Source organism: Hirundo rustica, chromosome 1 (genome assembly GCF_015227805.2).
Source record: "Hirundo rustica isolate bHirRus1 chromosome 1, bHirRus1.pri.v3, whole genome shotgun sequence".
Taxonomy (NCBI): Eukaryota; Metazoa; Chordata; class Aves; order Passeriformes; family Hirundinidae; genus Hirundo; species Hirundo rustica.
In genome coordinates this window covers 132,134,402-132,150,929 of record NC_053450.1, presented here as the reverse complement: position 1 = coordinate 132,150,929, position 16,528 = coordinate 132,134,402, and the positions used below count along the sequence as shown (strand labels likewise).

General features: G+C 44.9%; 2 protein-coding genes across 2 annotated transcripts in view; both read left to right on the top strand.

The window, feature by feature from the left end:
• Positions 1 to 1,254: 1,254 nt before the first annotated feature.
• On the top strand, positions 1,255 to 4,742 carry LOC120754537 (guanine nucleotide-binding protein G(I)/G(S)/G(O) subunit gamma-11). Its single transcript, XM_040068249.1, has 2 exons — positions 1,255 to 1,540; positions 4,303 to 4,742. The coding sequence occupies exons 1-2, from the start codon at positions 1,445 to 1,447 to the stop codon at positions 4,426 to 4,428; spliced, it is 222 nt and encodes a 73-aa protein (XP_039924183.1). The 5' UTR covers positions 1,255 to 1,444; the 3' UTR covers positions 4,429 to 4,742.
• Positions 4,743 to 4,867: 125 nt separating this feature from the next.
• The window catches only part of LOC120760947 (probable acyl-CoA dehydrogenase 6), an 80,903-nt gene continuing 69,242 nt past the window's right edge, over positions 4,868 to 16,528 (top strand). Inside the window, exon 1 of the mRNA XM_040081771.2 lies at positions 4,868 to 4,990. Coding sequence (XP_039937705.1) covers positions 4,868 to 4,990 — 123 coding nt within the window. The remainder of the gene's footprint in view (positions 4,991 to 16,528) is intronic.

Here is a 16,528-nt window from a genome sequence, read left to right as displayed (position 1 = left end):
AGCAGCTGGTGGGATTTGGGAATGCAGCTGTCAGTGTAGGTTATGGGCTGTAGAAAATGCATACCAACAGCTGGGGAGAGTGAGACAGTAGCCAAAGGGAGAGGAAGAGAAACTGTTTTTAGTGAACTGGCGAAAGTAAAATGAATACAAACCCCAAGAGCACTATAGGAACAGTGCTGGAGAAGATGTAAATCGTACATGCTGCTGACAGCTGTTTACATCTGGTGAGTAGGGAGAGGAGGAGAAAGGAGTGTGTTTAATGGAAAACAAAACAAAACAAAACAAAACAAAAAAAAAAAAAAGGAGGAAAGAGGGAGGGCTAACTGCCTATGAGGATCTTTGGAGTGGCAGATAACAGAAGGAGTGCAAGCCCATTTTAATAGTCTGTAGCTATGTTCAATCTTGGGGGTCCTGAATTCTGCTTCCATTGCTATTGTAGGAAAGCAGCTGCTAGGATAAGAGATTCTAGATGCTGTACAAACATGCATGGAGGGACCACTCTGTTCCTGAAAGCACAGCACCCTATTTGGGATCTAGACCTCAAAACTATGTGCAACCACAGGAGAAGAATTTCCTAACTCCCTCTTGCACCTTCTGACTGAATCGCTTCCCTTACATTGAGTACTCCACCACAACACCTGTCATAACTCCATGTATCCAGAGACCCTTGATGCAAGCCAGGCACAATAACCCTCTTATGCTGAGTTGCAATTCTGTTTTGCAGGCATATCTACCAAAAAGTTGCCATGTCTAGCATTGATGGGCTAGCCACCTGTTGGGGCACTTTGTATGGGAGCGGTTTCTTCCCCTCTCTATCTCAGTCCAGTTCATCTGTAATTGTAATGCACAAGTATTGAGGAATGTATCCATGCACACCACCTGCTTCTGCCTTAGCCGTTAGGCAGAAGAACACACCCGAAGGATGCTGGCGGCACAGAGCATGAGTCATTTCTATGGCTAGGAGGTGCATGAGAAGGTGATGGGGAGAAAGATCACACCGCTGGGCCAAAAGCCCCAGCCGACCTTGCTGCTCTTGTCCCGCACTGGAGTTGTAGAGGGTGAGGCCGGGAAGGTCAGCACAGGAGGGTCTTCCAGCTCCCGGCTCCTGCTGGGACGGCCGGACCTCCCTGTGCAGCAGGGCCCTGTCAACGCCCCGGTAGCGGGGCCGGGCCGGGCGGCGGGCTCTAATCCGGTTAGAGGGGATTAGCGTGCAGGTTTAAAGGCCGGAGCGGCGCGGGGAAGGGGTGCAGGCGCGCCGGAGAGAGGAAGCGGCCGCCGCCGAGCAGCGGGGTAACTCGGCCGGCAGCGTGCGAGTGAGCCGGGGGCGGGCCGGGGGCGGCCGTCCCACAGCCCCGCCACCGCCCGGGGGCTCCGGCCCCGGCGCCCTCGCTGCCCAGACGTAACCTTTTGTCCCCGCTCCCTGCGCGCTTCGGTAGTATAGACGATGCCAGCCATCAACATCGAGGACCTGAGCGAGAAGGACAAACTGAAAATGGAAGTGGAGCAGCTCCGCAAAGAAGTGAAGCTGGAAAGGCAGCCGGTGAGCGGGCGCGGAGAAGGGGTCCGAAGCTGCCCGGCGGGCAGCGGGGCCGGCTGTGGAGCGGAGAGCAGCCCGTTCCTCCCCGGGCGGCGGCCAGGGGCACGGCGGGCGGCCGGGCCGGGCGTGGCAGGGGCGGCGGGGCTGTGGGAGCCGCTCGTCCGAAGAGCCCCAGCTGTTTTGACACGGCCGCGGTGCACCGACGGGTCCCGCCGCCGCTTTGGGTCAGGGGCCGGGGACGGCGCTGTTGGCACAGCACCGCCAACACGGCGTAAGAGCACCTTCCCGGGGGTGACTGTGGAGCCCGGGGAAAGGAGCGCACCACCCCTGGGATAAAGCGCCCCGAGGGGCTGGCACAGGCCTGCCCGCCGCGGCTGTTCCCGGTGGATTTGGCACCCCTTAACTTCCCTTCCCCGTGAGTCCCCGGCGCCCAAGGCCGGCACAAGGCAACCTTGCCAGGCGAGGGAGGAGCACGTCGCGCTCTGTTCCCCTCTTCTGTAGGCAGAACGCACTGGGACGTGCTGGTGCTAGGGGAGGTCCTCCCCTGGGAAGCCAGGGGAACCCTGTCGCGGCACTACACTCTGCCCCGCTTCCCGTGCTGTGCAGTGCCCGGGCGGAGGGCAGGAGCCAGAGCACCGCCCGTGCCGAGCCGTGACCCACCCAGCCTTCTTCCATAGAAACATTTAAACGTTTACCCTGATCGTTCTTTCCCACAAGTACTTTACCCTTAAAGGTTTATGGTATTGTACATTTTCTGTAGACGAAAGATGTGCAGAACTGATCTTACTCCACGATGAAACTTTTTTTATTTTTAAATTCTGCATGCCACCGGAAGCAAATTACACTTAAATAAACGCTTCTAGTTAGGACCAAAAATACATTTTTATGTAGGAATCAGTAGCATTAGTCATATTGGTTGCCGTGAAGGTCTAGGGTTTAGCCCTGAAAATAAGAATGCCAGAGTTACATTTCAGTTGTGAGTTAGGTGTCAGCGATTGTAGATGTTACGCTATAGTCTAAAGCTCCAGCAGTATTAAGGGCTCCACATCCAACTACTGTAGATACCTATGTCGTCTCTCAGAGGGTTCTTAGACAGCTGAAATGCACTCTGCAGGATGTAAAGTTTTTAAAATAATAATTATAAATCTTGTCTACATTTTTGGAATAAACCAAAACCCTGGTCACTTTAGGAAAATGGATATTTTTCAATTTTCCTGTAGTAAAGCAGAGATAGAATGCTCAATTTTATCAGTGCATTGTAACAGAAGTTTCACTGTGAGAATGAAATCTGTGTTGTAGTTGCCACAATCCTCTGGTACCTGTATGGGTGTTACAGGGACAGAGAAATGTAGAAACCACATTACTGTTGGTACCAAAATGAAAACGTCAACCAAAATTTTCTTGACCCCTACTAACAACTTGACAAAATTAAAAGGAAGTGTACTTTGGAATAAACAAAAATTTCTAAATGTATATTTAAGCAGGTTTTTTTTTCTTATAAGTGAAAGTGATCCTGGCTGACTGAAGTAAAACAAACCCTGGTCCTTCATATACTTTGGTGTGCAACTTTACTATGGTGTTAGGTGCTCCAATTTGAATTAAGAAAATTTGCAAGGCACAGAAGAACAAGACACATGTAATGGGATTTGTAGGTCCAGCTTCTTCTTTGCTCTAAGGCAGCTAGATCTTATTTTATGCACTGTTTAATTGGGAATTACCTCTGCTCTTTATGGTGGCTTAAAGCTTAATTTTGCATAGGCCATGCTTCGTTGTCTGTGATACAGCACGTAAACTCATCGGTTCTCTTGTAGTTTTACCTTTGAAATGAAATATAATTAATAGATGAGGCAAGGGGGCTTAAATTAGAAATACTAATCACCTAGTGGCCTGGCCAACAGCTGGTTCCTGCTGCTGACTCTGCACAGCTGTACCACTGCAGGGTCTGCGGGTAGGAAGGGAGGAGGTGGAGACAGAGCAGGAGTGTGTCCTCAGGCATGTCAGGTATTTGAGCATCTAGGGACAGTTTCTGCTGACACAGGGGGCAAGAGATGTGTGTGCACAGGGAACCTCAGGAACCCCAGACGTTCACTTGTGCACTCTGAGACTCCACAGACACCATTACCACATGTGCTGCATGTGTTCCTGTGTCAGTGAACAGAAACTAAACACACTTCTTCTGCATAGGGGGGGTTCTATGCAGGCTTACCTACATCAGTGCTAGTTTGGTCTTTTATTAACCATTGTTCAAAATAACCACAGGTAACAAGTAAATAAATTGTCTTTACTAGTTATACTCTCATTTAAGGGCCATCGTTGCTACCGCAGAACTGTAAGAATTTGTATTACCACTGAAAAATCATTGCTGAATGTTTTGTTTGTGAAAAACACAAAGTCACAAATACTTTGAAACTGAATTGAAAGTTACTGACCCTGAAACTATTGACGGTAAGTCATGCTGGTGCTGAGGGAGAGTGTGATCTGCAGGTTAATAAAACTAGATTGGCTAATTACGAACACAAGGTTATGCCGCGACTGCTGTTTGGAATGGCGTTTACATTCTCAGAGTAAACTCACATGTTCTGTCAAAATCCGGCTGTGAAAAGAGAGGAAGGAAGATGAGTCTTCACGTGCTCAATGTTCTGTGGGCAGCTATTTTATGCTTGGTGGGAAGGGGAATAAGAGAGAATGTAAATTCACGGCTTTCCTTCTCTGATGAATATTTCCCACGGCCGTAACGCAGCCACTTTCCTGTCCTTTCCCTCGAGGTGTCCAAGTGTTCCGAAGAGATCAAGAACTACATCGAGGAGCGGTCGGGAGAGGACCCGCTGGTGAAGGGGGTTCCCGAGGACAAGAACCCCTTCAAGGAGAAGGGAGGCTGTGTCATCGCTTAGGAGAAGGGACCCCGCGCCTGTCCCTGGAGCAGACATTCCTCCCGTACCTCTAGGGAGTCGTTAGCGTGTCCCCACCGCCGCCGGTCCGTGTCGAACGAGCACAGGAGCGGATTTCTTTTTATTTTCTATTTCTCCTTACAAAAATACAGAAACCCGCGCGAAAGCTGCCGAGCCCCGCGTCGGCCGCTGGGCAGGGCCGGCCGTGCCCCGCTCCCCGGCCTGGCCCGCCCCTGTCGCTGCGCGGGGCCCGCTCGCCACCCGCTTGTCGGTCGCTTCATGGCTGTTCGTTGGCATTAAAGAAAACCTGCCCGTAACCCGAGAGCCGTCTGACTTGCTGCGGGACGAGAGGAGCGGGAGGAGGGACGGGGCGGGGCGGGAGCTGCCGGGGCGTCTCGGGCCGGCTGTCGGCCTTTGCCCGGCAGCGGGACCGGCGGCGGCCATGGCGCTGAGGGGCGGCGGGCGCTGTGCGCGCCTGGGCTGGGCGCTGCGCGGCCGCAGCTCGGGGCCGCGGGACGCCGGGGACACCCCGCAGCACCGCGACTTGCGGGACGCCCTCCGCAAGGTATCGAGGGGGGCCGGGGAGCCGCGGGGCCGTGGGACACCCGGCCGCACCGCCCTGTGCGGGGAGCGAACCAGGCCAAGGGCAGCGGGCCGACAGAACGGCTCGGGGCGTGCTTAAATAAGTAAACTTCCCTCTGCCAGGGCCAGAAACGGAACCGTGTGTCCCCTGCCTGTGATCCGCCGGGTGGCAGAGCCCGGCCCGGCGTGTGCTGCCCTGGCGGAGCGGAGCCCGCCGGGCACTGCGCACGATGGACTCATATTGGGAGCCCCCTGCAAAACTAAATCACAAATCAAGAGGAAACGGGGCGCTTCTGGTGACATAGCGTGTAAATGGAACGCCAAATGGCAACCTGCGAACAACAGTAGTGCTGGCGAGCCCTGTCTATTCCCGTCAGCGAGGTCAGTGCCACGTGTAGGTCTCCGTGGTGCTGTTAAGGGCACCTGCCAAAGCCAGGGCATCGGCCGGTTCGGCCGCAGAGAGGGAGCCCTGGTGTGGTGCCCGCTGCGGGGCCGAGCAGCGGTGGCAAAGGGACCTTCACCTTTCACCTAGAACGGCGAGAAAAGGGCTGGAGTTCAGTGCCTGCTGCAGGGGCCGAACAGCGTTATTGTGGCCACCACATAAGAACAAGCACGCAATGGCTTCTGAACAAGGGAATGTAAGGACTTACCTCAGATTGACCTGTTGGCAATTTTCCAAATTCTAGCTGGTAGGGCAGTGCTCTGCTTTTTTTTTAAATAGTATGCTTTGGATTGCCAGATACCAACTTTTTTACGTGAGTTTGGAACTATGCTGTCCTGTCTTTTGTGGATGCTATTTCATCTCTTCTCCAGTTCACTGTGGACAAAAGATAGGGGAGTTAATTCGGAGTCATGCAATATTTACCTCAGGTTTGGTTTTTTTAGTCATTAACTTTCACACTTCCAGTGTTAAAATATCCCAAACCCAATGATATTAATCAGGTTTTCTATCACTGAACTTTGGGAGAAGGGGGTGCATCTTCCGTGTTATGAAAAAAGAAACCCAAACAAGAAGGGGAAGAGATGTTTGACCTGTCACTTTCTTTGTAAATTAGTTTCATTACTCTACATTCCTGGACTCTTTGCAAAAGAGAAATAAGGTGATACAGAAAGAACCAATAGAAGAAGCTGGAAATGAATCCTCCTTGGTCACCTGGATTAATAGTGTAGAATTTTGTACCTAATACCATTGTGTCAAAATTGTCCTGATTCTGTCCGGAGAGAGCCTTCATTTATCTGCAGAACTATCTGCCTGATGAATTTGTTCCGTGGCACACTGCTCTTCATTACCTGCCCAGGGACAACAACGGCGTTAATAAAAAACTAGTGCCCTGAAACACAAAGGGCAAGGCCAGACCTTGTGAAGGTGGTGATGTGGAAGATTTTAAGTCCTGCTTCTTTGTCATGGATAGGTTAAGGCACACATTATTTTGTATCTTATCTATTTGCAGCTGTGTAATTATTGAGGACAGGGGAAGTAGCTGTATTAGTGTCTGCTATATTAGTACAGTGTTTGCTGCTCTGCTGTGTGACACAATACTTTTTTTAATAAAACTTTCCCCTCCCGTGTTTTTCTTCCTGCCATGCCTACTGAAGTGCAGATAACAGTATGCTCTACCTTGCTGGGTTCAGTGCAGGTAATTACATCATGGGCTAAGAGGGAATGTGATGCTACATTTATCACATAAAGCCCTGTGATGAATGTATTGTAGAATAAATCCCACTAGGCAATATAAAACTGCTTTTTTCATTGTTCTGCATTTAAAAGAAAATCTTATGTAGCACTTATTTTAGATTTTCTCTGATCATATTGGAAAAAAAGTAAAAATCACTATTTATGTCAAATCCAGTCTGATATTGTTCACACAAAGCTTCTAGCAATCAGTGTTTGTTGTGGCTTAAGTTAAGCCTGTCCCCAACGACTTTAGGATAAATTGAAAAGTTTCTCCAAAGTCTTTGGGAGAGAATGACCATTCGGTATCTGCAACACATTTTAAGTATACCTGTTATATATTCTGGGGCACCCTTTCCAGTAGCTAAATCCAGATGTGAGTACCAGAGAAATCAGAGGAATGAGCAGAGCAATTCCATGAGCGAGAACTGTGGTTTTTGTTTGTTTACTTTTATTTTATTTTTTAGTATATTAAGATAACATACTTTAAATGATCTATAACTTCTCAATTGTTCTGAGCAGGATGAGGAAGAGACTCTTATAATTCCAGGGGACTGTTTTTAGCAAGGGTATTGAAATAATCCTGTGAGTGGTTTCCTTTACAACTTTATAGGTCACCACCCTTCCTCTTGGAAATTAAAAAACGTAACTTTTCCTTAACTTTTTGAACAATGCTTGCAGTACACTGATATCCTAGGGCTTGCACGAGTAATTAGTATAACTGGTTTGAAGAAAAAAGGTTTGTCTGTATATGTCTAACAGTATATACATACAGAATGTATGTGGGCTGTCTATTTGTCTTTTTCTCTGGCATTAGTAGTAGGAAACTTTGGGAAATGGTGAAATTTGACGTGTATTTTGCTAGAGTTGCTTATAATATAGATTCATTTTACAGCCAGTGGTGACTGGGTATAGTTACACTGTGTTGTGTGTCTGTAGGATGAGAATTTCCCCCATGACAATGAGACTCCACCAAAGGACACTGCTACTTTGTTTGCCACTCGTGGCTTGTATGTCATGAGTTTCTGGTTTATATATGTATGTATGTATGTATGTATGTATGTATGTATGTATGTATGTATATGTATATTTGCAGCAGTTAATGTCTGTTCATATTAGAGCATGCATGAATTGAATTTAATATTGACACTGCCTTTAACTTTCTGGTAAAATTTCTGTAAATTTTCTCTCAAAAAAATTGATTCTTTCTGACTACCTGCAAAATAATGAAGAGTGACCACTATTAATATTGGAGCACCTTGCATGGAGTTGGTTTATTTATCATTGTAAGAAATCATAAACCCCTGCCACAGGACGGTGAAGTTATAAGTTGTTGGTATTACAAAGAATCACTTGAATTGTAGTTTCTCACTAAGCTGGGAGAAAGAAAACACACAGCTGAATCTGAACAATACATAACTGGCACCTGTAATTTAAAAACTTAATTTATCATACACCTGAGTTAAAAGCTTCGGGAAGAAAACAGATGTGACACTGGTAAGGCTCACAGTTTCTGCACTGACTGCCCTTCTGTCAGAGGAGAGTAAAAGGTATTCCCTGATTCTGGGTAATTGCAGTACTCTTTTTCATCTTGTGTCTGACAGAAGCATACAAACATTTAGGGGCTAATTCTCTTGCTGGTGCCAATAATTTTTGGTAGCAATTTATCAGAGAGGAAGTCTTCATAATTGAATTTTGTTGTTATTGGAAGAGGTGGCTGGGATACACTGCTGTAATATGAGAGACCATCCAGTACACCTACTAGTGCCCTACCAAGAAGTGCTTTTAAATCAGTGCAGGAAAAAAAAAAAAAAAAAAAAAAAAAAAAAAAAAAAAAAGCTTCAGCTTATTTAGGCAAGCTCTGTAAAAAGCTTTTTTTCATAATAGGAAAAATGCCATTTTCTGTGCAAATGCTTCAGTGTGTAGCAAAAGTGCAATAAAGGCACTTTTGTAATCAGTGCTCCTGTTTGTTACTTGGTGTCAGAGTAGTGCATGCATCTGAGATTGCCATTGTTGTGTCCTAACACTGGATTTTTTTTCCTGACCCATATCAATGTTAGAACAAATTTCCACTGTATCTAGTTAGCCTCTTCAGTGAACAGTTTTTAGTAGAAGTGTGCCTGGTAGATATTTCTGTGTCTCAGTTCTAGCTATTATATTTCTTTATCATTGCTACATTTGATTAGGCAATACAGTTATGCATTTATAACAACTAAAATAGTGTCTTAATAAGCAGTTTATGACTAAGCAAACACCTGGGTTTGATACAGGTTTTGTCTGACAGTTCAGATGTGATGGTGTGGGCTGCAGTGGGAGAACTTGTTTTGTTACTACAGGGATGTAACCCAGAGTCAGAAGGAGGACCCAACCCCCAACATCCCAGCCTCTGGTGGACATTATGCTATATCTCATCAGCTTCTCTGTGTTGGAAAGCATGATTTGAAGGAGCAAAAAAAGATGGTCACTTGCTCAGTTCTGTATCTCTTTCATAACTCGATACAAGGAGCCTGGATACTATTCCAGTGGCCAGAGCTTCCTGTCATCCGAAAGGCTTGTGCAAGATCAGTGCCTAGATTGGCACAGCACATATTTTTGATGTTGTAGGACAACCCTGGTTTAAAAGTATCTGCCCTCAGATCCTAGGAATAGCTGTGCCCTCAGCTCTGGCTTTTTCACAAATTTTGGGATCCTTCCTTTTCTGCCATACTCTTGGATAGGGCAGTTGAAGGGGTTGTGGTTGTGAGTGTGCAGGGACTACCAAGACACTCGGGTCTGCACAGGAGGGGTTCGTCTTTGCAGCTTTCTTTGGAAAAATGGCATAAGGAGGGAGAAGGTGTTGGCTGGGATCATGTGTGTTCCTTCCCAGCTGGAGGCTGCCTTCTAGTCTCTCATTCCTCAGGAAATGGTTGAGCAGGGCTCAGCACGAGGGTGGTGGATGAACCTTTCATTTTCTTAGCGTAGTGATGATGTGTGCCCTCTCTGCTTTAGCAACGTGGCTTCCAGATGTGCCAGCAGCTGCAGAGGATGGAGGGCAGTACATGCTTCTGCAGTCCCTGGCAAACCTGTAGCATTTTTTAGATTTCAGTAAGTGTTGGCAAAAACTTTGTAGTGGATTCAGGGTTTGGATTTTTGGTTTCCCAAAGTAAAAACTGTAGCCAGATATATGGGACCAAAAGATAATTAGTATTCAAATTTCTGAACCAGTAATCAGCCTTGCTTTATCTATTAGGTTTGTTGCAAGGGACTGTGTTGCAGTGAAAAGGAAGAAACACAGTGATTTAAACAGAAGCATTTAGTCTAGATACTGACAAATGAATAGGCAAGGCACAATTGCAGAATAAAGTGCATGCTTTTTTCCCATGGAAAATCAGATTTTGTAAAAATAGGTGAGAACAGGTATGTTTTATTACACAATGAGAAGCTGCCAACTCTTACATTATATGGTTTTTGCCTCCACAATGTTTTTTCCTCCAAGAAAGGGAAAATTTCATTTAGTTATTGTTTGTTCTCGTATTTGATCATTGCTGTCTTTGGCACCCGGTGCAATAGTAGATTGTAGATTACTTTGTTGCATGTCGCACAGCTAATTGAAAGTACAAAAAGGAATTGTGGTGCTCTGATTAATTAGTTTTAAATAAATGTACTTCCCCTTTAAGCCTTATATTTTCCAGCTATTAGGAAAATTTTCTGAGTTTTTTCCTTATATAAGCCTACTCAATATTGGTTTAAAATCCACTGGAAGCTTCTCTGGAAGGTCAGTTCTGGCCACAGCTATGTGCAACAGCATTGGAGAAACCCACTTTCTTTTTTCTTCTCAGTGACATATTCCAGCTGTCTTGAAGTGTCCTCTTCATCCAGTAGGTTTTTTTCTCTGTGTGGGCTACATCTTGTCCTGCAGGCACCAGGTAGAGCCATTGGCTTTTGCACATGAAATACATGAAAAGTTGGGGAGATCAAAAGTTTGAAAAGCTTAAGTCAGAACTGCTTCATTTTTGTCCTTTATTTTAATTATCAGGATGTTCTGTTTCTAGGACTTTTTTTTCTGCCACACATTTTTCACAGGATAATGAAATGGATGTCTAATTTTAAACTGAACTTTTCAGTTCAGCCACATATCATAATGGAAAATATTTTCTTGGCTTGTTTCCAGACACAGTCTGATGACAACTCAGAATATGGAGGTTTCCGTATCATCATTGAGGCCCAGCCTCAAGTCCCATATGCAACTCTTGTAGCTGCTCATTTCTTCAGGTGTGTCACATACTTGGCTGGATAGCCAACTGGGGGTATTGGGTAAGAGGTGCATATTGTATCCAAATACCAAATCTTCTATGCTGCAGGCAAGAAGAGACTTGTCTGTGAAGCAGAGAAATGTTTTGGCAGCATCTGGGACAGGACCCCTTGCATAACAGTGCGTTATGTTTTACACAGATCTCCTAAGTGAGCTCCTAACTAATAATAATGTATGTTTTATAGGAGGTGTGAGGGATATCCCCCTTGTTTCAATTAGTATTAAACCCCAAACCAACAACAACAACAAAAAAACAACCCCCAAAAACTCACCCACAAAGAAAACAATCCCCAGAAAAAGGTCCTGCAAAACTTCCTGAGGACCTTTGCCCTGTGCTGGTGGTGCATCCTGAAAGAGGAAGCAGTAGGCTGCAGCTTCACTCTCTAGATCGCTGCAGACCACAGGCAAGCTTGTAATAATGGATTTTGCTTGCCAGAAGAAAGTGCACTAAATAACTGTACGAGCAGGCAAGGTTAGCACCGCAGGGAACATTTTCTGGCTGCTGTGTGGTTAAATTATATTTGTTTAATGGAGTTATTTTTAGCCTGTTGTGGTCTTTTAAGTGACATACTGCCTCTGCTTCTGCACCCAATGTCATCGCAGATTGCCTCTTCTGGGGCACTGAGCCTCTCAGGTCAGGCTCACCACTACCTTGCTGGGTGATCCAGGCACGTGGGCAGCTCCTGGCTTCTGCTAGGGTCTCCTAGCATTTGTTGTGGGGGCTGGAAGCACAGCCCTGCCATTCCATCCTGCCTCTGCTGGAGGGACTTCGTAAATGCAGGAGGGTCAGCAGGACATGGTTTTGCCTACTACGTGCTGTAAACATTCTCATCAGTGAGCTGCCGTGGCAGAAGCTCAGTCTCTCCACAGCCTCTCTAGTAGGTAGCAGAGCAGCTACAAGGAGCTGACCTGCTTCTCTCATGCACCTATAGTATCCCTAGTTCTGTGCTGAATGTGTTTCCGCACCTCAGCCTCCTTCTCTTTGCTCTTTCCCTACATTTCTGAAGAGTATTACTGAGAAAGGATTGTCCATCAAACTCTGTTTAGGGCTTTGGAAGAGTCTTGGGAGGGTCAAGGAGGACTGTGACCTCCAAGCCCAGGAGTGAGAAGAAATGAGTAATATATTCTGAGAAACTCATTCAGGTATGCTTGGGATGCATGCCCTGAGGGAACCAAGATGGAGATCAGCATGTGGGAAGTGGGCAGCTGCTCTTTGGGCTTAGGACTTTTTTCTTCCACATGTTTTTCACAGGGTTGTGAAATGGATGTTTACTATTAAATTGAACTTTTTCAGTTCAACCCCATATCATCATGGAAAACCTTCTCTGGGTCCTCCTGGGGAGCAACTGAGAAGACCTGCACAGGCTGCACATGTGGCCAGCCAGGAGCTCGCTGGTGTGGTCCTGGCTGCCTTGCATCCCTGGGGTGGTTTTAGGTGTCCAGGTTTGGCAGCACCCACGTGTGCGGGTTTGCCCACCTCAGCTTTGCCTTGCATCTTCCTAAAGCACTACCTTGACACCAGCAGTGTTGCTACAATGCTGAGTTGTCTCACTGTGCAGTCATTGCTGCCTGTGGTTTTGATTGAAACTCAAGGACAAATGTTGTTTCAAAGGCTGGTAATTATTTGCTGATATGGAAAGCAAAGGAATCTCTGGCCTATTACCTCCTGTTCAAGTCACTGTTGCACTAATGTCTAGGTATAATGACTCAAGAACTGTCATTAGTGTTTTGTTGTTTATTTATTTGCTTTTTACATTAAAGATCCTGTTAACTGTGTCATCTTTTGTTATTATATTAATAGAGCTAAGTTCAATTGCTGTAATTTGATTTAAGAGGAAAAAAAAAGCTGCTCCTAACATAATATGGAACAGTTATGTCATGAAATCACAGAATCATAAAATGGTTTGGGTTGGATAGGACCTTGAAGATCATCTATTTCCAGCCCTCCTGCCATGGACAGTGACTCTGGTTACTGGATCAAGTTGCTCAAGGCCCCTTTCAACATGACCTTGGACACTTCCAGGGACAAGGCATCCACAACTTCTCTGGGCAACCTGTTTCAGTGTTTTACCACCCTCTGAGTAAAGAATTTCTTCTTAACATCTAATCTAATCCTGTCCTCACAGACTCCATTTAATCTTCTTAATACAAAATACCTGGTTCTTAGACATTTCCTCTTGCATCTCTAGTAAATTAGTCTAACCTCCGCTGAGGTATAACTCAGAGGAAACTTTAGTAAGAAATGGTGTGATTTTTTAAGAATTCAGTTTATTGTTTCAAAGTTCATCACCTTGCTAATAGTATGCTGAAACTGTACTCTGTACAGTCTTTTAAGGGGTACTTAAAAGAGGTATTGTGTGGAGAATTGGTATGGTCTTTAATTTCTGAATTGCGTGACAGAAGGTAAACATACTGGTGAAACTAATCTTTAATTGCTGTAAAGGACTTTTGTACATACCCTCAGTAACAAAATTAATCCAAGTACAGTTTTTACTATTGTAGAATGCATTTATTTTAGAATGCAGAATAAAGTGGCGATTGCTAATGTTTCTGGGTAGTTGCTAGTACAATATCAGCTCAAAATTCTGAGCATCAGCATCATATATTTTTGTTACTTTTCTCATTTAAATATGACAAATTATTAATAAATATTTCTCATTTAATATACTGAATTTCAGTGGAAAAAAGTTCAAACTATGCAGTGATTTGGGGGGATATTTTCATTGCTCTTTTCTGAAGAGAAATTAAAATTACCTGTTTCTAAAAAAATCTGAATTTTTTTCTCTCTCGCCTCTCCAATCCTGCCATGGCATGTCCCCAGTCCTGGGCAGAAAGCCACAGGTGCTGTTTTCACGCAACTTTGTCAAGATAGTTTCTAAGGAAAACACTTGGCTTGATGCACACCCCACTGAGCAAGTATCCAGAGTGACTTTAATAATTCATGGCTGATAACAGCCCTGAGGGTATTTTTTGGAGGCTTCCCAGAGAGCAGCCTGAGCTCATGCTGGGATGCAGGCTAAACCAAGGCTGCTTCCAGAGCTTAGTCCCTTAGGTTTGCATCTTCAGTGGTCGAGCAAAGTAGCCTGAGAAAAACATCAGTTCCATACATGAGACTTGGTGTGCTCTTGCTGTCAGGAAAATAACAGTTTTTGTTGTGGTTTACTGGTACTTCAGCAGGTGGGAAAGTTTTGTGGCTCCTTAATGAACTTTACATCCCAAATGCCACTGAGATTCGGCAAGCTAGATGGAATGATTTCTTTTGTGACTGGCAGTATCTGTCAGATGGCATCTGTAGTATGCAGTGCTAAATAGTTCTACTGATAGAAGTTTTGGATCTTGTTATAGTTGTTGTCCTAGTGATGGAAGCCTAAATGCTGGCACCCATGATTTCCATGTTTCTCATGATAAAGCATATATAAATAAGCAGACCAGCTGCTCACATGCTGCTGAAAACTTGCTTCTGTATAATTGTGAAACACTGCATGGACACCTTAAGTTTTAAGTTAAGGTGCCTACATAATATTTGTCTGTAGTTTAAGTGCAAAATATATTTCTAGGGGCACAAATGTGAGGAAATTACTAAAGCCAAGGAAAGGGACAAATCAGATGGTTAAGTACAAAGCATTGTTTGACCTGTCTTCGGCAAGGTTTTAAGCAAATGTTAAATTTTGTGATCATTCAGTCACTTGAACCTTTAAAAATACCTCTCTTTGTTTCAGTTAGCTTTTCTAGGAAGGGATGACAACACCCAGTAACCAGTGCTGAAGCACCAGCCAGTTGAGCAGTACTGCAGTTCTCCAGCAATTTGGCTTATGTTTGTATGTGGTAGTACAAGGGAAGTTGTTCCCTCAATCTTATGATTATAAAATACGTGATTTTTTGCAAGCAATTTGTGACTGAAGCGTAAAAGCTTTTGACAAGACTTATTTATATATTTGCAAAAACACAGTGAATGGGCCAATAACTAAGAAGAAACTGTGGCTATCACAATGTGGACCGTGATTTTTAATTTTTTTTTCTAAGCCATATGCAATTTATGGTTTGTGCAGTGAGGTTGTCTTTGGGGGTTTTAGTGTTGTGTCATGCAAGGGAGATCTTGTTTCACTCAGTGTGGCAGACCTCACCTGGTAATAAGTCAGTTCTGTTAAGCAATTTGAGTTTTACTCAAAGGCATGGGAGCAAAGCTGCAGAAATCATGGCTTACTCCTTCAGAATCTGCTTAACTTCAAAGGTAGCTTTGTATGTAGGCTACAAAATGCTTGGCCCAGTACCAGCTACAACAAACAAAACTCTGTGTTAGTATACTCACCACATATTTTTGCCAAGATCCATCAAAATACTGTAATAACTTTTTTCTATGCTCTTTCAAGTATTCCCGTGGGTGTTATCCAATGAGCATTGCCAGATGCTATTACAGCCAAAAAGGTGTTTCACCACCTTCAGCATTGAGGGTCAGCATCTTAGGATTTGAGCACATGGGATATGGCAATATAGAAGAGAAACATGAGCTCTCCTAGATAGGGTTCTGCCAAGTATTTTTTAACTGTTGATAATTAGGTCTGTGTTAAACAATATTACAGAGGGAGAGAGATAATAATTACTGAATGAGTTGAACATTCAGTGTACGAATTTCTTAGAATTTGGTGAGAGAAGTGAAAAAGTGATTCTTCTGTTACCAGCATTCAAGTATGCTTATTTCTGTGACCAACTGGAAGGCAGAAAGCAGCCATATATGGGCTGAAATTCTCCAAAGAATGTGCAATAAATAGATAGTTTGGAAGAAGGTTCCGCAGGGTCTCAAGAACACAGCAGTGTACGAGGGAGAGGATTCTATTTCCAGCTCAAGAAATAGTTAGTACCACAGGACTTGTTTATTTAGTGGGGAAAGAAGACTAAGAGGAATAAGTTCTTGAAATAACAAATTGTCTCTTCGTGAAACAGTACTAGTAAAATCATGGTCACAGGTTAAAGGCATCTTTCTATTGGGAACTGGTGTTTTGGTTTAGTTTGGGGGGAGGATGTTTCCTCGTTAGGAAACATCGTTAGGATTGAGGTGTGTGTTGCCCTTGGCCGCATGGCAGAAGCAGCCTGTGCCAAGGTCTGGTTTCGGCTGCAGAGATAGATAGGGGAGGGCACAATCCAGCTGCCTCATGATCTGGTGGGCAGCAAGAACACACCTGCAGGCTGCCCACTATACTCCTTTCCCATGGACCTGGAAGTCTGGGACTTTGTGGAGCAAAACATCCAGCTCTTGTGCTCCGAAACCTGAAAGTGTTGCTGAATGTAGTGGCTGTACTCCAGATGTGCTTTCTTGCAAAGGCTGGAAGGGAACACTGCAGCCTGAACAGTGTAAGGGCTCTAGTCAGGCAGCTTAGGATGCTGACTTTTGGAAGGTGTGCAGCACTAGCAGTAGCACAGTCAGGAGTTGCTCATGGATTAGATTTGGGAATATTATAAATTTTGGAAGAAGATCATACTTTTCCAGTACACATTCTGTCAGACTTGTGGGGAAGTCTAAATACAGACAAGACGTAAATGCCCTGAACAGCACTTCCTTG

Coding starts and splice junctions, on each gene's coding strand:
- LOC120754537 (XM_040068249.1), top strand. CDS start 1,445: ATGCCAGCCATCAACATCGAGGACCTGAGCGAGAAGGACAAACTGAAA. Junction 1,541..4,302: donor TGAAGCTGGAAAGGCAGCCG/GTGAGCGGGCGC, acceptor CTTTCCCTCGAG/GTGTCCAAGTGTTCCGAAGA.